The sequence below is a fragment of the Trachypithecus francoisi genome, unplaced genomic scaffold (assembly GCF_009764315.1).
Source record: "Trachypithecus francoisi isolate TF-2019V2 unplaced genomic scaffold, Tfra_2.0 Lachesis_group5, whole genome shotgun sequence".
Taxonomy (NCBI): Eukaryota; Metazoa; Chordata; class Mammalia; order Primates; family Cercopithecidae; genus Trachypithecus; species Trachypithecus francoisi.
Genome location: NW_022681470.1, coordinates 97,191,784 through 97,219,775, shown reverse-complemented (window position 1 = coordinate 97,219,775; position 27,992 = coordinate 97,191,784). Strand labels below are relative to the sequence as shown.

At 40.7% G+C, this 27,992-nt stretch overlaps 1 protein-coding gene and 1 non-coding gene across 7 annotated transcripts in view; both read left to right on the top strand.

Moving 5' to 3' along the window:
- SNX27 (sorting nexin 27) overlaps nucleotides 1–27,992 on the top strand; it is a 93,945-nt gene that overhangs the window by 6,539 nt on the left and 59,414 nt on the right. For 5 of the 6 annotated variants that reach the window (XM_033200293.1, XM_033200292.1, XM_033200291.1 and 2 more), the window contains exon 2: nucleotides 22,899–23,130. The exons of the other annotated variant lie outside the window; for it this stretch is intronic. In XM_033200293.1, the coding sequence (XP_033056184.1) occupies nucleotides 22,899–23,130 (232 nt within the window). The remainder of the gene's footprint in view (nucleotides 1–22,898; nucleotides 23,131–27,992) is intronic. 6 annotated transcript variants of the gene reach the window in all.
- On the top strand, nucleotides 13,272–13,379 carry LOC117076964. Its single transcript, XR_004434573.1, has one exon. It is a non-coding gene; the product is annotated as a U6 spliceosomal RNA (small nuclear RNA).

The following is a 27,992-nucleotide window of genomic DNA, read 5'->3' as shown; positions in this document are numbered from 1 at the left end:
GAGTCTCACTATGTTGCCCAGGCTGTACTTGAATTCTGGGCTCAAGTGATCCTCCCACCTCAGCCTTCTAGGTAGCTGGGACTATAGGCATGCACTACCACACCTAGCTAATTTTTTCGTACTTTTTTTTTTTTTAGAGATGGGGTCGCCGTTTTGCCCAGTGTGGTCTTGAATCCCTGGCCTCAAGTGATCTGCCCACTTTGGCCTCCTAAACTGCTGGCATTACAGGCTTGAGCACCTTGCTGATAACTTAGAATTCAGTTACATTCATATAAACTTTGATAGCGGTTGAACTTTGGTTCTACTATTGTAAACTGTAACTATTTTATATCTTTATTTACCCACTATTAACCATTGTTAAATTGGAAGCGAGGGGACTAAAGCAGGCATTCTTTGCCTTTATTTTTGCTATCTTTACCCTGTTGGTTATCAGTGAAGACAGCAGAACAATCATTTTTAAATTCCTTTTAATTTCACAGGTAGTTGAGGTTGCAAACAAATAAAACTAAATTTGAAAATAGCATTACCTTCCCCTCAGAAATCACTTCCACAGATTGCTGTAACCAGGAAAATATATTTTATTAGTAGTGTAACGATTTGTCTGGGTCTTTTAAATTATTGTGAAGAACAGTTCTCTTTCCATCCACCACTGACCAGTTTATTTCAGATGAGGACCTGTTACCATACTCTCAAGGATAATTATTTTTCAAGATAAGTCCCATTGGGAATAATTCTTATGACCTTGTAGATAAGCAAAGAGACTTAATTGACAAGCAGACACTTAACAATTTATGATCACTGGAAAGTGCTTTTTGAGCGTAATCTGTGGCAAGTTCATTCATTAGATGATGGCATTGCTGACAAAAGGATATTGTGGTGGTTTAGGTTAGCGCCAGTTAGGTTCGTTCTTTTCTTCCACTTCAGCTATATAGGTGTTTTCTGTGTTTCTTGGGCAATCCAGTAAGAGCCCATGGATGGGTTGGTACAGTTCAGCCCACATTTGGAAAAAAATTTTAGGCAGTTTAAAAATATCTTTTAAAAAATTGCAACTCATAGTAAGAGATACATTTTACATTACAACCCAATATATATGCAAAAAAAAAAAAACCCAAAAAACCAAAAAAACACACCTAAAATAAGCTTCACAAAAATTATATTTACTGACCAGGCACGGTGGCTCATGCCTGTAATCCCAGCATTTTGGGAAGCCGAGGTGGGTGGATCACTTGAGCTCAGGAGTTTGAAACCGGCCTGGGCAACATGGTGAAACCTCATCTCTGCAAAAAATACAAAAGTTAGCCACATGTGGTGACACGTGCCTATAGTCCCAGCTACTCAGGAGGCTAAGGTGGGAGGATTGCTTGAGCCTGGCATGTTGAGGCTGCAATGAGCCATGATCACATCACTGAACTCAAGCCTGGGAGACAGCGTGAGACCCTGTCTCTAAAACAAAACCAAACACCAGAGTGCATGATACCAGTAAATACATTTTTTTTTTGGTTTCTTTTTTCCTCCCACCTTAAACTTCCCAGAAAGCTGGGACCATAGGCACATGCCACCATGCCCAGCTAATTTTTTGTATTTTTTGTAGAGACAGGGTTTCACCATGTTGCCCAGGCTGGTCTGAGATTCCTGGGCTGAAGCGATCCACTTGCCTCAGCCTCCCAAAGTGCTGGGATTACAGGTGTGAGCCACTGTGCCAGGCCCACTCTGGTATTTTTTAGTTTGTTCGTATTTTGAGTTTGTTTGTTCTGTTTTTTTGAGTGCTGGTAGTGGCCTGGTACATTAATTTTACAACTCATTAGGTTGTGATCCACTGTCTGAAAAACAGTAATTTAGGGCATCACTTTTCCTGGTATCGGCCTGCTAAATATTACTTCGTACTCAGTCTGGTTCCACAAGTAAGCACACACTGTATATAAAGTACTCTTGGCTTGTATGAGTCACAGGGTCTCTGCATCCCTGCCTTTGAGAAGCTTACACTGCAGTAGGGAAGGTAAACAATTTACTGTGTGTAAAGCTAGACGAAGTAATAGAGATAAATGAAAAGCACAATCGAAGTATAGAGGAAGGAGTGAATATGCCTGAGAAGACTGGCAGGGAGATAGCTCATATAAGGCTTTTAAACTTGATTGAAGAACAAATAAAACTTCAGAGAAGGGGCAAGGATTTTATAGGTTGAGGAAAACTGTGACCAAAGAGGGGAAAATGTGAAAAGCTCTTAGGCTAGCAAGGGGCTTGAAGTTGCTGTTTGTCTGTAGACATTTGTGGTAATAGAAACTGTAAAGGAAGGTTGCAGTAAGATTTAAAAAAGATGACTTTGAATGTAATCCCAAGAAGTTTGGATTTTTTTCTTTATGAGCTCAGAATATAGCTGTGTGTGCGTTAATACCCAGGACTTACTGTGAATTCAGTTTTATATAATTATTTACCAGAAGAGATTGAATAACTTTTCCCAGGTGAAAGAGGAAAATCACTATTAGAATTAGAATAATTTCAGAGCATCTAGTCTTTTGGACTGTCTTGTACTATATAAAGAAGGGAACTAAGAACAACTAAGCTCTGACACCCAGAACTGAGAACAGCTGGTGAGGAGCTGGTTGTCTTTAACTTGTGTATGTATTTTATTTCACGATCGAATCCGGCTTCTCAGTTATCCTTTCTCTTTCTCTTATGTTTTAAATGACTATACTTACTGTTGTATTTACAGTTGATAACTGTCATCCTTGTGTGCTACAGGCCTGTTCTATTCTAGCTGTACTTTCCTCCAAGCTCCAAGTCTGTTCCTCTGATTTGGAGATGCTGCCTTTTTTTTTTTTGAGACGGAGTCTTGCTCTGTCGCCCAGCCTAGAGAGCAGTGGCACGATCTCGGCTCACTGCAACCTTAGCCTCCCAGGTTCAAGCAAGTCTCCTGCCTTAGCCTCCTGAGTAGCTGGGATTACAGGTGTGCACCACCATGCCTGGCTGATTTTTTGTATTTTTAGTAGAGACCGGGTTTCACCATGCTGGCCAGACTGGTCTTGAACTCCTGACCTCATGATTCACCCACCTCGGCCTCCCTAAGTATTACAGGCATGAGCCACTGCGCCCGGCCGAAGATGTTCCTTTTTTTTTTTTTTTTTTTTTTTGAGACGGAGTCTTGCTCTGCCGCCCAGGCTGGAGTGCAGTGGCCGGCTCTCAGCTCACTGCAAGCTCCGCCTCCCGGGTTCACGCCATTCTCCTGTCTCAGCCTCCCCAGTAGCTGGGACTACAGGCGCCCGCCTCGTCGCCCGGCTAGTTTTTTTTTTTGTATTTTGTAGTAGAGACGGGGTTTCACCGTATTAGCCAGGATGGTCTCGATCTCCTGACCTCGTGATCCGCCCGTCTCGGCCTCCCAAAGTGCTGGGATTACAGGCTTGAGCCACCGCGCCCGGCCCCGAAGATGTTTCTTTTAATTTAAATCTTTTATTTTGGCATACAGCATGTTGGAGCTGAGGGGACTGAAGACGGGGAATTAATGTGGTACTAAAGTTTACACTTAATACCTCCCTTCAAAATGAAAATTCCTGTGAAGCTCCTTCAAATAAGTTTAAGACTTGGTGGTGACCACAAAGTGAATTTTTGCTTTCTTTCATAATATTAGTACTCCAGGTTAAATTTTGTGATATGGTATTAGTCAAATGCTAGGTAGTATGTGTGTAGTCTCTTGTTTATTATTTATTGTTCCCTGCCAACTAAATAAGGTTCTCATAATAGTTGAGGAAATGTGCGTCTCTGTAAGGTATTGAGTTGCTGAATAAGGAGTTGTATTTGAGTACTCTTATGTGTACTTCCTCAGTGAACTTCCATTGATATGAAAACGTCTTGTAAGAAATGGTCTGTTTTTGCTTAAGCTATCTGAAACTTTTTAGATTCTTGTGTCAAACCTCAGAGCAAGACCAGAATGATAGGCCTATGTTTTCTACGGACTTGATCCACAAGGAATTAGCTTACTTCCCTCTGGAAAAGTACAGGCAATCTGCAGAGAGTCAGCTGCTCTGGTGCATGCTCTCCCAGCTGCTTTCAAGAGGCTGAATACTCTCACAGAACTTTCAATAAGATTATTAACTAGGAAGGTTGTCTCTTCCCCCCGTAAATACCACAGTACTTTTATATCTATGTGTCTATCTACTTTTATTTATATTTATTTATTATGTTTTAAGAATTAGGAGATTGATTAAATGAATATTTGGAGATCTTGGAAAACACGATGGCCTCTGAAAATTTTGGAAACTTTTTCTACTTCTTTTGCTGGTCAGTTTAATCATCTAGAACATTTATTCCTGCCTCTGTCTTTTCTTGGAAACAGCAATGAGTTTTGTTCTCTCTACCTCATGTTTTGTATCAAGGAAATGTGACACTGAAGTTTCCTTTGTGAGTTATGTGCTAGTAGATTATTTTAGATTTCCCTGTCCTACCCAGTTATCTTTTATATTCCTGATTTGGAAAAGGTCCGACTGTACCTTTCTTCTCTTTGAATATGTTGGAATGGACTACAGACTTATAGAAACTGTAGTCTGTGTTTTTCATTTCCAAAAGAAATGGCTCAAATTTAACTGGGATTAAAAGATGGTATTTGATCGTCAAAGGGTCATCCCTTCAAAAGTTTATCTCGTTACTAATTTGTAAAGACTATCTTTCGTAAATGAAGGTATTTCAGCTGTTTTTTTCAGTTGTCATGATAGATTATACTATCTATTCACATTCATGTACATGACCACTTGGGATTAATTGAACGTATAGGAAATGGGTGGTTGAGATTCAGAATGCAGGTTGCAGCCCCAGAACAAATTTACCAGATCACATGAGGAATCATGCTTTTAATTACGTTATGTAGTAATTCAGAATTAGTAGTGAAATAGAACTTCAAAAAAATCAAGATTTTTTTTCCTTTGATGATTTACCTGACTTGCAAACCAAGGTTATTGATAAAACAAGTATATTTAATTTAATTTAATTAACTTTCACTGTGGTCAGTATACCAAGTTAAAATCATTTGAGGGTAGCATTTAAATTGGTCATGTTGACAATGATTCAAAATGTAGCAGCTCTCAAACACTGAGTTGGTGTTGGGAAATGATTTAGGACTAGTTGTGTTTTGGTGGTGAACAACTGAGTTGGGGGTCCTCAGAAATGTGTAGGAGGAAAATGAGTTACTTTAGGAAAGTCATCATGGCTATTAGCAACTTTCTTTCTCTTTTCTTTTTTTTAAATTTAAATTTAATTTATTTTTCTTGCCCAGGCTGGAGCGTTGTGGTGCAATCACAGCTCACTGAAGCCACGACCTCCTGGACTCAAGGGATTCTCCCACCTCAGCCTCCCAAGTAGCTGGGATGACTTGCATGTGCTGCTACACCTGGCTAATGTTTATATTATTTGTTTATTTTATTTACTTATTTTTTTTGAAACAGAGTCTTGCCCTGTCGCCCAGGCTGGAGTGCAGTGGTATGATCTCAGCTCACTGCAACCTCCACCTCCCAGGTCCAAGCAATTATCCTGCCTTAGCCTCCTAAGTAGCTAGGATTACAGGCGCATGCTACCATACCCGCCTAATATATATATATATATATATGTATTTTTTTTGAGATGGAGTCTCACTGTCGCCCAGGCTGGAGTGCAGTGGCACGATTTTGGCTCATTGCAACCTCTGCCTCCTGAGTGATTCTCCTGCGTTAGCCTCCCGAGTAATTGGGATTACAGGCGCATGCCATCACACTTGGCTAATTTTTTGTATTTTTAGTAGAGACGGGGTTTCACCTTGTTAGCCAGGATGGTCTCGATCTTCTGACCTCGTGATCCACCCATCTTGGCCTCCCAAAGTGCTGGGATTACAGGCGTGAGCCACCATGCCCAGCCCATTTTGTATTTTTTAATAGAGATGGGGTTTCACTATGTTGGCCAGTCTGGTCTCGAACTCCTGACCTCAGTGATCCACCTGCCTTGGCTTCTTAAAATGCTGAGATTACAGGCATGAGCCACCACTCCCAACCTAATTTTTATATATTTTTTGTAGAGACAGGGTCCCACTTTGTTGCCCTGACTGGTTTTGAACTTGTGGATTCAAGTGATCCTCCTGCCTTGGCCTCCCAAAGTGCTGGGATTATAAGCGTGAGCCACCGCGCCTGACCCTTTCCCATTTCTAACATTTATTGTCCTCCAGTACAAAGAAGTAACCCATTGTCATGTCCACCCTATGATAGGATAGAACTGTAGGGTTGCTCTGTACTGATCAAGTTTTTAAAGATAAAAATGAAAAAAAAAATCCTATCCAGACAAAATAAATCAGTGTTGTATATTTTTGGAGCATCAGAACTTACTTTAAGACCTCACTGGTAATTCTTTAGCCTCTCACATGTGATAAAGACATTGTGCTTACGTTAAAAAAAAAAAAAAATTTATGTATTTATTTCAGAGACAAGGTATCACTCTTCCGCCCACACTGGTGTGCGGTGGCACAATCATAACTCACTGCAGCTGTTGATCTCCTGGGCTCAAGTGATCCTTCTGCTTCAGCCTCTTGAGTAACTGGGACTGTGGGCGTGTGCCACCATGCACAGCTAATTTAAAAAATTTTTTTTGTAAAGTTAGGGTCTTGCTGTGTTCCCCAGGCTGGTCTCAAACTCCTGGGCTCAAGCCATCCTCCCGCCTTGGCCTCCCAAAGTGTTGGGATTATAGGAGTGAGCCACCTCACCTGGCCTAAAATTCTGACTGGAATTTTGTATTCTACTAAGGGAAATGGACAAGTTTGTTTTTATTCTTGGTGACAAGTGGTTACATTGGCTTTACAGGTAATGATCAGATAACAAATGAGCTTTTTTTTTTCTGAATAGCTTGATTTTTTTTTTTTTTTTTAATTTTTTTTTAGACAGAGTCTTACTTTGTCGCCCAGGCTGGAATGCAGTGGCACAATCTCAGCTCATTGCAACCTCCACCTTCTGGGTTCCAGCAATTCTCTTGTCTCAGCCTCTCGAGTAGCAGGGACTGTAGGCACCTGCCACCATGCCTGGCTAATTTTTTTTTTTTTTTTTGAGACGGAGTCTTGCTCTGTCCCCCAGGCTGGAGTGCAGTGGCTGGATCTCAGCTCACTGCAAGTTCCGCCTCCCGGGTTTACGCCATTCTCCTGCCTCAGCCTCCCGAGTAGTTGGGATTACAGGTGCCCGCCACCTTGCCTGGCTGGTTTTTTGTATTTTTTTAGTAGAGACGGGGTTTCACCGTGTTCGCCAGGATGGTCTCGATCTCCTGACCTCGTGATCCGCCCGTCTCGGCCTCCCAAAGTGCTGGGATTACAGGCTTGAGCCACCACGCCTGGCCAATTTTTGTATTTTTAATAGAGATGGAGTTTCACCATATTGATCAGGTTGGTCTCGAAATCCTGACCTCAGGTGATCACCGGCCTCGGCTTCCCAAAGTGCTGGGATTACAGACATGAGCCACCACGCCCGGTCAGCTTGATTATATTTTTATATTTATTTTTTAAATATCTTAAATCCTTAAGCCTTATTATACTTTTTTTCTCTGAATGACAAATATGATTCATTTATTTAAAAATAAATCTACCTGATTATATTTGTATACTGATTGCCTTGGAGTTAGAAGGTTTGAGGAATCGATAATTCTTTCTTCCCCAGTAATAAACTCGTGTTACTTCTTCTGGCTGGAGATATTAAGGTTGAAGAACAGATGAGTCTTATTTGTACTTTTTCTGCCTCAGGCAGCCTTCTTTGTAACTAGAACACCCAGTCAAAGGTAAAAAGATCCCAGTGATGGTAAGCAGCTTGTTTGACAAGTTATTTATTCTTTTTTTTCCTTTTTGGGAAGACCAGATGCCAATTAACATATTTCTCAGTTTCTCAACTTTGCCAGGGGCAAACTTTATTGTTGTTAATACTCCCTTTTGCCCAGTGTTAAATTTTTGAACGTAGGTGCTTTAAAAATAATGGTATAGGCTGGGTGCTGTGTCTCATGCCTGTAATCCCAGTACTTTGGGAGGCCAAAGGGGCAGATCACTTGAGGTCAGGGGTTTGAGATCAGCCTGGCCAACATGGTGAAACCCTGTCTTCACTAAAAATACAAAAATTAGTCAGGTGTGGTGGCGGGCACCTGTAATCCTAACTACTCGGGAGGCTGAGGCAGGAGAATCGCTTGAACCCAGGAGGTGGAGGTTGCAGTGAGTCAAGATCACGCCACTGCACTCCAGTCTGGGTGACAGAGCAAGACTCTGTCTCAAAAAAAAAAAAAAAAAAAAAAAGATAAATAAAAAATACTGGTATAAAGGTTGAATCTGGCCGGGCACGGTGGCTCATGCCTGTAATCTGAGCGCTTTGGGAGGCCAAAGGGACAGATCACTTGAGGTCATGAGTTCAAGACCAGCCTGACCAACATGGTGAAACCCCCCCCCCATCTCTACTAAAAACACAAAAATTAGCTGGAGAATCACTTGAACCTGGACGGTGGAAGTTGCAGTGAGTCAAGACCACGCCAGTGCACTCCATCCTGGGCAACAGAGCGAGACTTTGTCAAAAAAAAAAAAAAGCAGGGTGAGGTGGCACACACCTGTAATCCCTCCTGCTGGGGAGGCTGAGGCAGGAGAATTGCTTGAGCCTGGGAGGCAGAGGTTGTAGTGAGCTGAGATCAGGCCACTGCACTCCAGAGCTTGGGCAACAGAGTGAGACTGTGTCTCAAAAAAAAAAAAGATTGGGCTGGACGCAGTGGCTCACACCTGTAATCCCAGCACTTTGGGAGGCCGAGGCGGGCGGATCATAAGGTCAGGAGATCGAGACCATCCTGGCAAACACAGTGAAACCCCGTGTCTACTAAAAATACAAAAAATTATCTGGGTGTGCTGGCGGGCACCTGTAATCCCAGCTACTCTGGAGGCCGAGGCAGGAGAATGGTGTGAACCCTGGAGGCGGAGCTTGCAGTGAGCCGAGATCACGTCACTATACTCCAGCCTGGATGACAGAGCGAGACTCTGTCTCAAAAAATAATAATAAAAAAATAAAAAAGACTGAATCTTACTTTTCATACTTAAAAAAGGTGCCAAAGGATTTGAGAAGTAAGGCTCTCTCCATAGAATCCCAGAAATTTGTTCAATTTGGTCTGTATGTAATTAACATTTTGTTTGTTTGTTTTCCCAATATTTGCCAACGATGAGACCTAATTAGAATTAAATGAAGGTTTTTTTGGTTTGTTTTTATTTTTGGTCTTATTTTGAGCCAAGACACTTTTATATTGTCTTTTATATTGTCTTTTACATTGTCTTTTACTAACAAAGAATAATTTGTCAGAATTATTGCATTAAAAGAATGTTTTATGATAATGGTTTTAAAAATCAAGAAGAGAATACTGTTTTATCATGAGATTCAAGAGATCAAGACCATCCTGGCCAATATGGTGAAACCCTGTCTCTACTGAAAATACAAAAATTAGCTGCGCATGGTGGTGTGCGCCTGTAGTCTCATTTACTTGGGATGCTGAGGCAGGAGAATCACTTGAACTTGGGAGGTGGAGGTTGCAGTGAGCCGAGATCACACCACTGCACTCTAGCCTGGGTGACAGAGCGAGACTCGGTCTCAATAAATAAATAAATACAAATAAAATCAAGAAGAGAAAACTGAAATTGATTGAAATTTTGGGACCCTATAACTTTGAGGTTGTTGTTTTCTGCTCACTTGTATTTAGGCAGTTGCTAAGGCTGGACAGTGGTTACACTAAATCATGACTGAAGAGAGGCAAGATAGTTTTTGTTTTGTTTTCTAATACTGTAAAGTACTCCAGGCTCATCTTGTATATTTCCTGCTGTAGTCCTAGAATCAGCCATTTATTTAAAGGTCCCTGGTTCCGGCCGGGCGCGGTGGCTCAAGCCTGTAATCCCAGCACTTTGGGAGGCCGAGACGGGCGGATCACTGGGTCAGGAGATCGAGACTATTCTGGCTAACACGGTGAAACCCCGTCTCTACTAAAAAATACAAAAAACTGGCCGGGCGCGGTGGCTCAAGCCTGTAATCCCAGCACTTTGGGAGGCCGAGACGGAGGGATCACGAGGTCAGGAGATCGAGACCATCCTGGCGAACACGGTGAAACCCCGTCTCTACTAAAAAATGCAAAAAACTCGGGAGGCTGAGGCAGGAGAATGGCGTGAACCCGGGAGGCGGAGCTTGCAGTGAGCTGAGATCCGGCCACAGCACTCCAGCCTGGGTGACAGCGCGAGACTCCGTCTCAAAAAAAAAAAAAAAAAAAAAAAAAAAATGCAAAAAACTAGCTGGGCTAGGTGGCGGGCGCCTGTAGTCCCAGCTACTCGGGCGGCTGAGGCAGGAGAATGGCGTGAACCGGGAGGCCGAGCTTGCAGTGAGCCGAGATCGTGCCACTGTACTCCAGCCTGGGTGACAGAGCGAGACTCCGTCTCAAAACAAAACAAAACAAAACAAAAAACTAGCTGGGCGAGATGGCGGGCGCCTATAGCCCCAGCTACTCGGGAGGCTGAGGCAGGAGAATGGCGTGAACCCGGGAGGCGGAGCTTGCAGTGAGCTGAGATCTGGTAACTGCACAACAGCCTGGGGGAGAGAGCGAGACTCCGTCTCAAAAACAAAACAAAAAAAAAAAAGGTCCCTGGTTCCTTTATTGGTTTTACCAACCAAGATCTGGGCATTCTGGGCATTAGGATGTGGTTTCTTTTAGGCCATTTTGGCTGACAGCAAAGAAATTTATGTGTGTGTATTAACTCTTGTGTATATACATATCTATAAATACTTCTCTCTGTAACCCTCTGTATTATATTAAATTAAACATGAGTTCTGATTCTCCATCTCTACTGCATTACCACATGGATTATTCTAGCCTCCTCCCCTTGCCGATCCCACAGTGAGAAACTTTCCATTCCCACAGTGAGAAACTGGGCTTCTCCTATCTGCCACCCATTTACTTAATTGTTCAATTCCAGTACGCTTGTTTGCGGTATCAGAATTGTTAACGAGTACCCTCGTGGAAAACAACTTTATTGACTAAAGTACAGTACTTGTTGGTAGTCCCTTTTGCCTTTAGTTTTATAGACTCTTTTCATTTTCAGTCACTTAGATCCATAACTTTTCCTCCACTCACTTTAGTGAGGTTTTTAAAAATACCTTTGAAGTACAGTTAGGTTCTCTTGTCACAGTCTGGGATTCTTCCAACCTCCTAACTGATTTTTAAAATATTTGCATATATTAAGGTTCACTCTTTTTCTTTTTTTTAATGGGGTTTCGCCATGATGCCCAGGCTGGTCTTGAACTCCTGGGCTCAAGCAGTCCACCCGCTTTGGCTTCCCAAAGTGCTAGGATTACAGGTGTAAGCCACTGCGCCTGGCCAAGGTTCACTCTTTGTTCTATAAAGTTCTATAGATTTTGACAAATTCATTATGTCATATATGTGCCATTACAGTATCATACAGAATAATTTCACTACCCTAAAAATTCCCTGTGCTTCACTAATTCATCCTTATCTTCTCCACAGGCACCTGGTAACCACTGATCTTTGCCTTTTCTGGAATGTCATATAATTGGAATCATACATATATAGTAGCCTTTCAGCCTGGCTTCTTTCCCTTAGCAACATGGACTTAAGGTTCCTGCATGTCTTTTCATGACTGTTCTTTTTTTTTTTAGATGGAGTCTCACTCTGTCGCCCAGGCTGGAGTGCAGTGGTGCAATCTTGGCTCACTGTAACCTACACCTCCTGGGTTCAAGCAGTTCTCCTGCCTCAGCCTCTTGAGTAGCTGGGATTACAGGTAGCCCACCACCATGCCCAGCTAATGTTTGTATTTTTAGTAGTGATGGGATTTCACCGTATTGGCCAGGCTGGTCTCAAACTCCTGACCTTAGGTGAAATGCCCATCTTGGCCTCCCAAAGTGCTGGGATTACAGGCGTGAGCCACTGTGTCCGACCTTTTCATGGCTTAGTAGCTCATTTCTTCTTTTAGAGGCATAATACTCAACTGTGTGGCTGTTCCACAGATTGTTCATTCATCTACTGAAGGACATCTTGGTTACTTACAGGTTTTTGGCAATTATTAATAAAGCTGCTATAAACATTTATTTATGTGCTAGTTTTTGTGTAGATGTAAGTTTTCAACTCAGTTGGGTAAATACCTGGGAATGTGATTGCTGAATCTTATGGTAAGACTGTAAAAAGTTGCCAAACTGTCTTCCAAAGTGACTGTATCATTTTGTATTCCCACCAGCAGTGAATGAGGATTGCTGTTGCTCCACGTTCTCACCAGCATTTGGTATTTGGTATTATCAGTTTTTTTGATTTTAGGCATTCTAACAGGCGTGTAGTGGTATCTTGTTTTCATTTGCAATTCCCTGATGATGAATGATATTGAGCATCTTATTTGCCATCTGTATATCTTCTTTGGTGAGGTATCTGACCAGATATTTTGCCCATTTTTATTTTTTTTATTTTTTTTATTTTTTTTTTTTTTGAGACGGAGTCTTGCTCTGCCGCCCAGGCTGGAGTGCAGTGGCCGGTCTCAGCTCACTGCAAGCTCCGCCTCCTGGGTTTACGCCATTCTCCTGCCTCAGCCTCCCAAGCAGCTGGGACTACAGGCGCCCGCCATGTCGCCCGGCTAGTTTTTTTTGTATTTTTTAGTAGAGACGGGGTTTCACCATGTTAGCCAGGATGGTCTCGATCTCCTGACCTCGTGATCCGCCCGTCTCGGCCTCCCAAAGTGCTGGGATTACAGGCTTGAGCCACCGCGCCCGGCCTATTTTGCCCATTTTTAAATCGGGTTGTTTGTTTTCTTATTGTTGAGTTTTAATAGCTCTTTGTATATTTTGGATACAAGTCTTTTATCAGATACGTGTTTTGCAAATATTTTCTCCTAGTCTGTTTTGTTTTTTCATTCTCTTAACAGTGTCTCTTGCAGAGCAGAAGTTTTTAATTTTAATAAAGTTCAACTTAGCAATTTTTTTCCTTCATGGATCATGCTTTTTGGTGTTGTAGCTGAGATCTCATTGCCAACCCCCTAGATTTTCTCCTATGTTGTCTTTTAGAAGTTTTGTAGATTTGTATTTTTGTAATCCACTTTTAGACATGTTGGCTCAAACATTTCTAAATTATTTTATCCTTCATATTTACAATTTTACATGATTGCTTTCTAGTTTATTAAATTATTGTACTACAATATTCTTGGATTTTCATCCCCTTATTGACTTTTTATAAAAACAAATTTGGAAACAACCTAAATAATAATGGATATGTTTGTGCCTAGCTTTTTTGTGTTTAGCTTCAGCAGCCCATATAGTAAAATTATAATGATACAGAGAAGATTAGCATGGCCCCTGTGGAAGGATCACACATAAATTCTTGAAGTGTTCCATATATATACACACACACATATATACATATATACACATACATATATACACACACACATATATAGTCTATATATGTGTAGATATATATACGTATCTATACATATGTGTGTATATGTATATATGTGTGTATATATAATAAAAAAAATAATTTTTTTTTTTTCGAGACAGAGTCTCACTCTGTTGCCCAGCATGGAGTGCAGTGGGGCAGTCTTGGCTCACTGCAGCCTCCACTTCCTGGGTTCAAGCGATTCTCCTGCCTCAGCCTCCTGAGTAGCTGGGACTGCATGGGTGTGGCACCACACCTGGCTAATTTTTTGTATTTTTGGTAGAGACAGAGTTTCACCATGTTGGCCAGGCTGGCCTCGAACTCCTGACCTCAGGTGATCTGCCTGCCTCAACCTCCCAAAGTGCTGGGATTACAGGCCTGAGCCACTGTGCCCGGCCACTGTTCCATTTTTTTTTTCTTTTTTTTGTGAGATGGAGCCTTGCTCAGTCGCCTAGGCTGGAGTGCAGTGGCACAATCTCAGATCACTGCAACCTCTGCCTCCCGGGTTCAAGCGATTTTCCTGCCTCAGCCTCCCAGGTAGCTGGGACTACGGGCGCCTGCCGCCATGCCCAGGTAATTTTTTTTTTTTTGTATTTTTAGTAGAGACGGGGTTTCACCAAATTATTGGCCAGGCTAGTCTTGAACTCCTGACCTTGTGATCCACCTGCCTTCGCCTCCCAAAGTGCTGGGATTACAGGCATGAGCCACCATGCCCGACTTGTTCTATTTTTTTTAATATAAAAAATGTAAAATAAAAAATTATTTAAAAAACAACAGGCCGGGCATGGTGGCTCACGCCTGTAATCCCAACACTTTGGGAGGCTGAGGTGGGTGGATCACGAGGTCAGAAGTTCGAGGCCAGCCTGACCAACGTGGTGAAGCCCTGTCTCTACTGAAAATATAAAAATTAGCAGGCCGGGCGCGGTGGCTCAAGCCTGTAATCCCAGCACTTTGGGAGGCCGAGACGGGCGGATCACGAGGTCAGGAGATCGAGACCATCCTGGCTAACATGGTGAAACCCCATCTCTACTAAAAATACAAAAAAAACTAGCTGGGCGAAGTGGCGGGCGCCTGTAGTCCCAGCTACTTGGGAGGCTGAGGCAGGAGAATGGCGTGAACTCGGGAGGCGGAGCTTGCAGTGAGCTGAGATCCGGCCACTGCACTCCAGTCCGGGTGACAGAGCGAGACTCCGCCTCAAAAAAAAAAAAAAAAAAAAAAAAAAAATTAGCTGGGCGTGGTGGCATGCACCTGTAATCCCAGCTACTCAGGAGACTGAGGCAGGAGAATCGCTTGAACCCAGGAGGTGGAGGTTGTAGTGAGCCGAGACGTGCCACTGTACTCCAGCCTGGGTGACAGAGCGAGATTAGAAAAAGAACTTTTTTGTGTTTGAGATTATTTATTCTTACATGAAATGCTTGAGAGTGTTCTGTATACCATTGTAAAATGTTTGCCCTTACGACACTCATATTTTGGTCATTGCCTTAGGATAAATTCTCAGTAATACAATTATTAGTTAAAATATTATGAGCATTTTTATATCTTTAGATGCATATTGCCAGTGAAATTGCTTTCCAAAGGATTTTGCGTATTTATGAAACCGTCATCTCATATTCTAGATAAAAGTTGATATTAAAAATAATTAAGATAATAATTTTTTATTTTAAAAGTTGTTGACCAGATTTTGCTATTTATTAGAAAGTGCAAGCATTTTGGAAAACTTTGGCCATTTACTTTCTCTTGTTAGGCTTTTATCATCCATCAGTAAATAAGATGTTCTAAGATGTGAGGTGCAAAATACTATTATTTCTAAAACAACATTCCAAATGTCTTTGATATTTAGTGATCCAGAATGGAAATTTTGTTTAGATCTGTTCAAGCTTCACCTATTTTGGCTGCATTCATTGCTTACACATGTCTAAATCTCATATCTCAAGAATTTAAGGGCAAAGTATGGTATGATTGCTTATATAGTTAGTCAAGAAGAATATTCTTCAACTTGTTTGCCTAAGTAAGATAGCAAAGAGGCAGAGTTAAATGAAAAGGAGACAAACTGAACCAGTCAGATGATTTAACTGCAAAAATCAGAAAGGACAGACCTTTACATTTTGGTAGAGTAGTTCCTTGTCTTTATAATGTAGTTTCTAGTACAGTTGTACTGAACAAGTAAGCAGTGAACCAGTGAAAAGTCGAAGGAAATGTCTCTCTTCTCATATGGCAGGGGTCTCTTTTCCTTCAACTTCAGAGATCTCCTAATTTTCAAGAAGATATGTTGTGGAGAAGGTAGGGAGTTCATTTATGAAACTCTGTATAATTGAGAAGATGATATAATAGCTGTGTTAAAGTTTTAAACATAGTTCCAGTCACCCTCACTCAACTATTTTTGTATTTTACATAATGTGCCTTATGGGCTAAAATATAAACAATTTGTAATCTTCGTTTTTGCATTTAACGTGAGAACTTTTCCATGTTTGCATATAGTTTTCATAAATATTTTTAAGATGTTTATAGTCCATATGTTTGATGTACTTCAGTGTCTTTAAAGGTTTCTCTAATGTTGGATATTATTTGGCTGAACAAATTGTTTTTCTAATACTTGGTCAGAAGAAAATGCTTTACAATCTTAAATGCTTACTTTTTTTTTTTCCTTGAGACAGGGTCTCTCCTCTGTCACCCAGTCTGCAGTGCAGTGGCGCAATCTCAGCTCACTGCCACCTCTGCCTCCTGGGTTCAAGGGATCCTCTTAGGTAGCTGGGACAATACGTGTGCACCACTAGGTCCAGCTAATTAAAAAAAATTTTTTTTGTAGAGCCAGAGTCCCACCATGTTGCTCAGGCTGTCTCGAACTCCTGGGCTCAAGTGATCCTCCCACTGCGGCCCTCCAAAATGTTGGGATTGTAGGTGTGAGCCACTGTGCCTGACCCTTAAAAATCTAACAAGTGAAATCTAGGCCTCCTAAGAAAAATAATCTGAATTGTATTTGTAATGCACTATAATGGTATTTTTGCAGTGTTTGGTGAATTTAACTTTGTCCCTTATGTTATGGCTTTGATAAACTTGAGAGATGCTGTTGTTTATCTGACTTAACTTTATAATTTGTTGCAGAGGTTTTTTTATTTTTTATTTTTATTTTTGAGACGGAGTTTTGCTCTTGTTGCCCAGGCTGGAGTGCAGTGGTGCGATCTCGGCTCTCTGCAATCTCTGCCTTCCAGTTTCAAGTGATTCTCCTGCCTCAGCCTCCCGAGTAGCTGGGATTACAGGCATGTGCCACCATGTCCGTCTAATTTTTGTATTTTTAGTAGAGACGGGATTTCACCATGTTGGCCAGGCTGGTCTCGAACCCCTGACCTTGTGATCTGCTTGCCTCAGCCTCCCAAAGTGCTGGGATTACAGGCATAAGCCACTGCACCCGGCCACGTTGGTGAGGTTTTTAACTATACTAGGTTTGAAATATGTGTCCTGTTGTTTATAGGAGAGTAAGACAAAAAAGCCAAAGCAGAAGTAGGGGTAAACTAGCTGTGGCTTAATTTTCTTTTCATTGCTTCTGTGAAATAACCTTGGAAGACTTGGAAATAGCCAAAGTTTAGCTTATTTTCCACAAGATATGGGAGGTGAAGGAAAACGCATATATTTTGTTTAAGCAGTTTTATGCTGCAGATAGGTACAGATTCATCTACTAGATCTTCAATAACAAAATTATTCACAATAGCAGAAAATTCAGAGTAATATAAAAGTAGAATAGGGGTTATGCTTTTCACCCAGGTAGTGGACTCCTATTTCACACTTACAGATGTGGATATTATATAATAATTTTTTTTTTTTTTTTTTTTTTTTTTTTTTGAGACGGAGTCTCGCTCTGTCGCCCAGGCTAGAGTGCAGTGGCCAGATCTCAGCTCACTGCAAGCTCCACCTCCCGGGTTTACGCCATTCTCCTGCCTCAGCCTCCCGAGTAGCTGGGACTACAGGCGCCCACCACCTCGCCCGGCTAGTTTTTTGTATTTTTTAGTAGAGACGGGGTTTCACCGTGTTAGCCAGGATGGTCTCGATCTCCTGACCTTGTGATCCGCCCGTCTCGGCCTCCCAAAGTGCTGGGATTACAGGCAATAATTTTTTTTTTAATAAACTTTACCGAGGCTTAATTAACATACAGTCAAATGCACACATAGGAAGTATAGAGTTTGAGTTTTGGCAAAAGTATACATCCATTTAACCGCCACCCCAGTCAAGATATAGACAGTTCCATCACTTTTTTTTTTTTTCCTGAGACAGAGTCTTACTTTGTCACTTAGGCTGGAGTGCAGTGGTGAGATCTTGGCTCACTACAGCCTTGACTCCCAGGTACAAGCAGTCTTCCTGCCTCAGCCCCCAAGTACCTTGGACTACCGGCCTGCGCCAGAATGCCCAGCTAATTTTTTGTATTTTTTGTAGAGAGGGGGTTTTGCCATGTTGCCCAGGCTGGTCTCAAACTCTTGAGCTCAAGTGATCCCCCTTGCCTCTGCCTCCCAAAGTGCTGGGATTACAGGCGTGACAAGTAAGAAAGTTTCTTTGTGCCACTTTGCATTTAGTACTACCCTCTCCCCTCCAGACAACAAGTGATTTGATTTCTACCACTAAAGAATAGTTTTGCCTGTTTCACAACTTCAAATAAATGGAGTCAAATCAGTCAGATTCTTTTCTGTCTCACTTTTCTCCCCCGGAGTGTATTTTTGAGATTTATCTGTGTTGTTGGGCATATGAGTAGTTTTTCCTTTTTATTGCTTTTTCCTTTTATTGGTGTGATACTCCACTTTATGAATATGCCACAACTTGTTTGTCCATTTGCTTTTTGATAGACATTGGGTTGTTTTTAGTTTTGTACTATTTTGAATAAAGCTGCAGTGAACATTCAACTGCAGTTGTTTGTGTGGATATGTTTTTTGTTTTTTTTTTCTCTTGAATAATACCTAGGAGTGGAATTGCTGGGTCTTGTAGTAAATGTATGTTTAACATTATGAGAAGCTGCTACATTGTTTTTGTTTTATGCACTTATCAGCTATATATAAGAATGGCACTTGTTCCACATCTTTGGCAAAACTTGTTATTGCCACTCTATTTTAGCCATACTTATAGATGTGTAGCCATTGTGTAGACATATATAGCCATCTACAAAATTGAAATGTATGTCTTAGCACTTGCAGTTATAGGAATTTATTATGTATTTTTAATGGGCTATCTCTGAGAGACTAATTACTTTTTTATTACTTTCGTGCATGTCACAGAGGGTCAAAATGGTATTTTGCTTACTACATAGAATGGCTTTTTGCTGTGGTGTATATAGTGATTGGGTTTGTCATATTTCCATTTATACCTAGTTTTCATTGTATATGGCTTCCTTCACAAGTGGTATACAAATCCTGATTAGAGCTTTTTCTCCTGCTTTTGGGAATGTTTATGTTAGCTTTGCAATTTCCCTAGCTGGCCAACTTTGGTTGAATAGAAGTCTTATTTGAAGCCACTCCCATTAGCTAGTTTAAGGCCTCTCTCTACTGGGGCCAAATGTTGGTCTTATGTAAAAGTAAGTACTTTATTAAAATTATCAAGTGTATCTTTACAATGCCAAAGACATAAAATAAATTAGATATCATCTGCCTAGCTTAATAAAAGTTTGATCTTATTTGTGGATTGTTGGAATTTTTGGCCCCCTTAATTTTTTCCTTCATTTTATTATGAAAAGTTTCAAACCTACAGAAAAATTGAAAGAATCATACAGTGAATACCTGTATACCTATTACCTAGATTCTCTATAATTAACATTTTGTTGTATTTGCTTGATCACATATGTGTTAAATATTTTTGATGATGTATTTAAGCTGCTGCCTTTCTTTATAAAAGCAGTATATATTGGTAGATCCTACTGGGAAGTCAGTACTTTTGTGTGATAAGAGAATTAGTGCTTCACTGATCCAGTAGTCTTGTGAAGCTGGCTATCTGTGAACCCCATTAGCATTGGTTGAGAGCTTGATTATTTATTTTCAAATGAATTCCAACTAGATTACGTTACAAAGACAAAATTGAAAGGCAAGGGAAATTGCTGGTAGAAAAGGTTTGTATCATCAGGGAGGTGAAAATACTACCAACCTGTTTGCCCAATTGATACAAATACTGTAACACAAATAGCTGCCATTTATTGAGTGGTTACCGTGTTCTAGAGCTTCATCTCATTTTAATTTTCACAACAACTCCATTAGCCAATGGTATTAACCCCATTTTATGGATTAGAAAATTGAGATTTAGTGAGATAGAGTAATTTACTTAAGGGCTTATCCATTAAACAGCACAATTGGTATTCAAAACCATCTGTTTGACTCCCAAACCCATACTTCGAACCTGAAGTCTTTACTGCTGAAAGTTTCTCCTTATTGAAGAATTTATATTTTTGCATTAATTTATGTCTTCAGAATTGTACAAAGTATTGGGCCACACCGAATTTGAGTCTGGTAGAGTAGCCTTCTTTTATGACTGTGAAGACCTCTTAATTCTTGAGGAAGGAGGGTCCTTTTTCAAATCAGACATCCTCAAATCAGACTGACCTTATTTCATTCTCTGAAGAATGAAGGAATTTCCCATTTTGTAGTAAGTTGTGGAATGTATAGCATTCCTTCTGTAGTTGAACCAGGTAAATATTAGCAAGTCTGTTTAGAACGTGACACTGGAAGTTTTTTCCTGCCTTCCTTTAAAAGAGATTTTTGGAATTATAGTCAATCTGAAACTTGGTCTTACTAATAAAGAAGTGAAGCCTAAGTGAACTCCCTTGCTCCTTGACCCCTCTTGGTATGTCTCACTTAAGTTTCTGATATTTTCAGTTTATTTTTGTGAGTGACCCAAGGAATGGTGTATTTTGATTTGAAAACTGAATGGGTGGAGGTGTGTATTGAAAGCAATAGTTCTGAATCTTTTGGGAGTTCATATACTCCTTTTTGAAGCTGATGAAAACTAGGGAAACTCCCCAGAAAAAAATGCATAATAGGCACATAAAAACAATTTTACATACAAATTTTGTAGATCCAGTGACTCCCAAGTCTACCAACAGAGTGCCCTGGATAAAAAATTCTTTAAAGGAAAAAAAATTAGGGAACTGAAAAGTAAGATTTGAGCATCAGTTTTTATTTTTCACAAATGTGCATTTCATAAAATTGATTACATTAACAGAAATTTTGTTTTGGTATTTAAGATTTTATTTTATTTCATTTTTTTAAAAACAGGATATTATTCTGTAACCCAGGCTAGATGCAGTGGCATGATCTAGCTCACTGCAGCCTTGAACTCCCAGGCTCAGGTGATCTTCCCAGCTCAGCCTCCCAAGTAGCTGGGACTATAGGCACGTGCCACCAGGCCTGGCTAATCTTTTGGCATATTTTGTATAGAGATGGGGTTTCACCATGTTGCCCAGGCTGGTCTCAAACTCCTGAACTCAAGTGATCCACCTGCCTTGGCTTCCTAAAGTGCTGGGATTACAGGTGTGAGCCACACTGTGGCCAGCCTGTATCCAAGATACTAGTATTTTGGCCAGTCTTTAAGGTGTCAGCTTTTGGCACTGTGTTAAAAAAAAAAAAAAAAGTATATTCATGAGTTAGCTAAGGTTCCTAGGGATATATGAGATTGTTTGATGATTTCTAAACTTGCTTTTTCAGTTTTTTCTTCTACCATCAAATCATTTTCTCCGAACTAGTAAGTCCAAATACTTAGATAAAAATCTTTTGCCAGTTCCTAACTTAAGATTTCCATTTCTTCTTTAATGAAAAAAAAAATATATATATATATGTATATAGTACCTCTTTACTTCTTAAACCTTCTGATATAAATGTTTAGGAATTGTTCTACATGTTTTATTGCATTAATCTTCCCAGCAACACTGTTAGGAACTTATTATTATCTCCATTTACAGATGTGGAAAGCAAGGCTAAGAAAGGTTAAAAACTCAGTCAAGACCAATTCTGGTACTAATAGGCAGGATCAGGATTTAAATTAGCTCCTGTAACTAGCTCCAAAGCCCATTTTCTTTCCATTTTACCATGCTGGTATATGTTCATGAAAGTTGATCATGTTTTTTGATTACAAGTCTGACTGAATGAATAAAAAGTCCAAGTTTTCATCAGTGAAAGGGGCTCTTTATTTTTTTCTATAGCTAGCTTATTGTAAAATGACTGATTTTTTTTGTATGTAAATTAGACTTGTAGGATGTGAAATGTCAGGAGTGCTGAATTTACTGGCTAGGTTGTTAAACCCTAAATTAAATCCCAGGAGACTAGCTGGGTGATCTCCTGACTGTTCTGTTCATATAAATGGATATTTCAGATACCATACTCTGACAGAGACAATTTCAGTGACTGAAAAGTTTATGGAAGGCTTGTTACTAAACTTAGTATCATTTTTCAGGAAGGAAAATCCCTAATGGTTTGGAACAGGACTGAAAAAGAATTTAACTCTAAAGGGTATATAAACTTTAAATGTTAAGTTGATTAGAGGTCAGGTGTGTGTTTCCTACCTCTCTTGGGATAGCCATGGGACGGAACCTCCAGGCCAGCTGCCCAGTGGTTTTTGCTGAGAGAGCAGCCAGGATCAGCATTCTGGAAGGTAGTTTGGTTTGCTGAGTGAGTTTTTGAGACTCAGCATCTTTCTTGACAAAATACTTCATCTAAACCTTGTACTTTGCCTTGTTTCTGCCTTTTATACACAGCAAAACAGGAAGGAAAATTAGTAGGCTGACTTACTATATAACTATAGGTGTATATTTTTTAGTTTGGACTGATTACACAGGACTTTAAATGAGATAGCATAGAGCAGGAAAAAAATTGATGGAATCCCAAGAGGTTAATTGAAGTGGAAACTAGTGTATTCATGAAGAGTAATACCATTTAGCTCCCAAAGTAATGAAACTTGGCATAAAGGAAAATTAAGTTGACTGATTTGAGATATGGAGAGAAATTGGATGTAAATGTAAAGGAATTGTTTTCAGTCATAACTCTTTTTGAGTCTCTACTTACAAATTAAGGGAATGTATTTTGTGAAGGTTCTTTTAACAGAATTCCTATGAGGTTTAAAAAGGACAAAGTACAATTCAAGTGGCAGGGCTGTCGAAAGCCACTTTGATTGAATTGTATACATGCTTGGGTAGAATGAGGAAATTGAACTGTTTGACTGAAAAAGCTTTGTTTCCTCCTCAGCTTCAGCCTCTTTCCATGTGCTTTCCTGAAGCTATGTGTGGGATATTAATATAGAGGAAGGGGAGGTCTTCTCACCTCTTTCCATTTTTTCCCTGCCATAAGTTCACAAAGTTTTTCACATTAGAAACTGTTAAAACATAAACAACTTTTCAGGAACCAAATTAATCTTTTGACTTCATGGTTCATACTCTGTGACACTGGAGTGGGGGCAGGAGGGTGGAGATACAAGGTGTTTGGACCCTTCTGGTTTATGGGATTGTCTTTTTCCCTTTTTCCCCTTAGGAACCACGTGAATGTTGAGGGGGCGACACACAAGCAGGTGGTGGACCTGATTCGAGCAGGCGAGAAGGAATTGATCTTGACAGTGTTATCTGTACCTCCTCATGAGGCAGATAACCTAGATCCCAGTGACGACTCGTTGGGACAATCATTTTATGATTACACAGAAAAGCAAGCAGTGCCCATATCGGTCCCCAGATACAAACATGTGGAGCAGAATGGTGAGAAGTTTGTGGTGAGTGTCAGCCCAACTCAATCCTCAAACATCTAGCTTTTGTTTCCCCTAGTCTTATAATTATGAAACTATTATAGTGGTAGATAAAAGACTGCAACCTAGGTCAGTTTGTCTGCCAGGAGGATGAGTTCACACATAAATAAAAGACACTGACCCTGATTTATTGCAGGGGGTGAACTACAGTAATGGCAAAGAGTCCTCTTCAGCTTGAGTATAATTCCATTTTATTTTTAGATAGTTTCAAGTTTGCATTCTGGTTTGTTGTAAATGTGTGAGTTTTTGTTTGTTTAGTTTCTTTTTTGTTAGTTCTTTTGTTGGTTGCTGTATCTCTTTGCTAATAGTAGTCTCTTGTTTATTGTTGATTTTGTGGCGCTGTAGGGCAAGATTAATTTAAAAGGATGGTGTCTTTCAAGATATTTGGGTAACAGAGAGGCTCGCCCATTTCAGAACTTAGATGTCTACTCTTCTTTCCACATCATGTTCTTTTTCATTTTCTTTGGAGATACCCGTGTGAATGATTAACTGTGGTTTTTCCCACGAGTTTCCTGAATGCAATTCCCATGAGCTGTTTCACACATTTCCAGTCTGTTGCTGTTGTAGTTATGCAGGAAAGCCCATCTTGAATTTTTAGTGATGTGTGCTAGCCCCTTTCCTGAATGCTTTTGTTTGTTCTTCAAAGCCTAATTGCCACTGATAGCTCAGTCTACTTAATTTTTCTTTTGGTGGCAATATGCTTTATTTGCCTTTAATTATTTGTCGAGTGTTGATATAATAAGAAATGTTCATTATTCTTAGTAGAAAATGCAATGGGTTCTGTTAGATACTGGCAAACAGACTACAGGTGTTTAAAGCTTAACAGTTGACTAAAGTTTCAGTCTCTCAAACTGAGATTTATCTTCCGCATGGGAACGAGTTACTAAACATTTATGGTAAATTCTTTTTAGTGAAGAGATAAGAAAAGCAAGGAAGCTAAAAAAGTTGCAGAGGATCAAATAATGCTTGGTTGCATCTGTAATTTAGCTGTAGATAATGGCATATAGGTTTTATTTCAGCATGGACTTCTATAGTCTTAGAACCACACACAGAATTTAGAGTTTTATGCTTCGTAAGTGCTAACTTTGAGTCATAAGGCATGTAAGAAGTTGAAATCAAGGTCACATCCTAAAAGTAGAGCAGATTCGAAGTTGAGACCTTTTGGAAATTACCTAAAACCTTGGAAACTTGAGAAAAGGAATGATACTACTAATTGTACCTTTATTTTTATTTTTATTTATTTTTTGAGACGAAGTCTCACTCTGTTCCCCAGCCTGGAGTACAGTGGTGTGATCTTGGCTCACTGCAATCTCTGCCTCTCGGGTTCAAACAATTCTCCTGCTTCAGCCTCCCAAGTAGCTGGGACTACAGGTGCACACCACCACGCCCTACTAACTTTTGTATTTTTAGTAGAAATGGTGTTTCACCATGTTGGCCAGGTTAGTCTCGAACTCCTGACTTCAGGTAATCTGCCCGCCTCACCCTCCCAAAGTGCTGGGATTACAGGTATGAGCCACTGTGCCCAGCCCACTAATTGTACTTTTAAAATCAACTTTATTGAACATAGTTTACCTATATTAACATTCACTCTTAAGTCTACACTTTTACAAGTTTTGACAAATGTACATAGTCTTATAACCACCACCACCACAATGAAGATTTAGAACATTTTCATATCCCCAAAAGTTCCCTCATGCCCTTTGCAGTTAGTCCTCACCCCTTACCACTGCCCTTGTCAACCACGGATCAGCTTACTAAAGTCACCGTATTTTACGTTTTCCAGAATGTCAAATAAATGGAATCATACCATGTGTACTCTCTTGTATCTGGCTTTGTTCAGTTAGTATAGTCCTTAAGATTGGTATACATTGTTATTTATACCAAATATTTGTCCCTTTTTAATTGCTGAGTAGTAGTCCATTATATAGATTTACTACAGTTTGTTCATCCCTTCATTGTTCATGCACATGTGGGTTGCTTCCAGTTTTGGACTAGTATGACTAAAGCTGCCATGAAAGAATATTAAATGTACAGGTCTTTATGTAAGCATATATTTTCATTGCTCTTGAGTATATACCAAGAAGTGGAATTGCAGGGTGAGTGTAAGTTTAACCTTATAAAAAACTGCCAAACAGTTTTCCCAAGTGGCTATATCATTTTTACATTCTCATATAAGGTGGAGAGTTTCATTGTTTCCATAACCTGTTGATATTTTCAGTCTTTTTAATTCTAGCCATTCTCATAGACATAGTGATATCTTACTGTGGTTTTAATTTGCATTTACCTAATGACTCATGATGATGAGCTGCTTTTTGTGTGTTTAATGGCCATTCATGTGTCTTCATTGATGAAGTAACTGTTTAACTCTTTTGCCTGTTTAAAAAATTAGGTTGTGGCCGGGTGCGGTGGCTCACACCTGTAATCCCAGCACTTTGGGAGGCCAAGGCGGGTGGATCACAAGGTCAGGAGATCAAGACCATGGTGAAACCCCATCTCTACTAAAAATACAAAAAATAGCCAGGCACAGTGGTGGGCGCCTGTAGTCCCAGCTACTCAGGAGGCTGAGGCAGGAGAATGGCGTGAACCCGGGAGGCGGAGCTTGCAGTGAGCCAAGATCGTGCCACTGCACTCCAGCCTGGGCGACAGAGTGAGACTCCATCTCAAAAAAAAAAAATTAGGTTGTTTGTCTTATTATTTTGTTGTAGAGGTTCTTTATATATTCTGGCCCTACAAGTCCTTTATCAGATATATATACATATATTTTCCAGTAGCTTGAAAAAGGACTTAGATAAACCAGGTGCAGTGGCTCACGCCTGTAATCCCAGTACTTTGGGAGGCTGAGGTGGGCGGATCACCTGAGGTCGGTGGATCACCTGAGGTCAGGAGCTCGAGACCAGGCTGGCCAATACGGTGAAACCCCGTCTCTACTAAAAATACAAAAATAAGCCAGGCGTGGTGGCAGGAGCCTGTAATCCCAGCTACTCGGGAGGCTGAGGCAGAAGAATCACTTGAACCGGGGAGGCCGACCTTGCAGTGAGCTGAGATTGTGCCATTGCACTCCAGCCTGGGCAACAAGAGTGAAACTCCGTCTCAAAAAAAAAAAAGAAAAAGGACTTAGATGTTTTGTAAATATTTGAGTTTGTGACTTGCCTTTTCGTTTTTAAAAACAGTATCTTTCAAAGAACAGAAATTTTAAATTTTGATATAGTCTAGTTTATCAGTTTTTAAATTTATGGGTAATGCAATTGTGTTCTAAGAAATCTGCCTAACCCAAGGACCCCAATCTTTTATGTTTTCTTACAGTTTTATAGTTTCAGCTATCTTTTTTTGTAAGAACTTTATTTATTTATTTATTATTATTATTTTTTGAGATGGAGTCTTGCTCTGTTGCCCAGGCTGGAGTGCAGTGGCGTGATCTTGGCTCACTGCAAGCTCCGCCTCCCGGGTTCACGCCATTCTCCTGCCTCAGCTTCCTGAGTAGCTGGGACTACAGGTGTCTGCCACCATGACCCGCTAAGTTTTTTGTAGTTTTAGTAGAGACAGGGTTTCACTGTGTTAGCCAGGATGGTCTCAATCTCCTGACATTGTGATCCACCCGCCTCGGCCTCCCAAAGTGCTGGGATTGCAGGCGTGAGCCACTGTGCCCTGCCTATTTTTTATTTTTATTTTATTTTATATTTTGAGGTGGAATTTCGCTCTTGTTGCTCAGGCTGGAATGCAGTGGCGTGATCTTGGCTCACTGCAGCCTCTGCCTCCTGGTTTCAAGTGATTCTCCTGCCTCGGCCTCCCAGAGTAGCTGGGATTACAGGCATGTGCCACCACACCTGGCTAATTTTGTATTTTAGTAGAGACAGGGTTTCTCCATGTTGGTCAGGCTGGTCTGGAACTCCCGACCTCAGGTGATCCGTCCGCCTCGGCCTCCCGAAGTACTGGGATTACAGGCATGAGCAACCGCGCCTGGACTTTCATTTTTTATGTATGTATGTATGTATGTATGTATGTATGTATGTATTTCGAGACGGAGTCTCCCTCTGTCACTCAGGCTGGAATGCAGTGGTGTGATCTCGGCTCACTGCAACCTCCGCCTCCTGGGTTTAAGCAATTCTCCTGCCTCATCCTCCCCAGCAGCTGGGACTACAGGCACGCACCACTGCACCCAGCTAATTTTTGTGTTTTTAGTAGAAATGGGGTTTCACTGTGTTGGCCAGGCTGGTCTTGAACTTCTGACCTCATGATTCGCCTGCCTCGGACTCCCAAAGTGCTGGGATTGCAGGTGTGAGCCACTGCTCCCAGCCATAAGAACTTTATTAAGATATGATTTATATACATAAGTTCACCTAAAGTACATAATTTAGTTTTTTAAAAAAATTTTTAATTTTTTTATTTTTTAGACGGAGTTTTGCTCTTGTTGCTCAGGCTGGAGTGCAGTAGCGCAATCTTGGCTCACTTCTACCTCTGCCTCCCGGCTTCAAGCAATTCTCCTGCCTCAGCCTCCTGAGTAGTTGGGATTACAGGCATGCGTCAGCACGCTCAGCTAATTTTGTATTTTTAGTAGAGATGGCGTTTCTCCATGTTGTTCAGGCTGGCTCGAACTCCCGACCTCAGGTAATCCACCAGCCTTGGCCTCCCAAGGAGCTGGGATTACAGGCTTGAGCCACCGCTTCTGGCTAATTTAGTTTTTAGTGTGTTTACAGAGATTGCAGTGAGCTGAGATCACACCACTGCACTCTAGCGGGGGTGACAAAGTGAGACTTCGTCTCAAAAAAAAAAAAAAAAAAGATAAATAAAATTACAATTAGTGGTTTCATTCCTTTTCTCAAGTTCCCAAG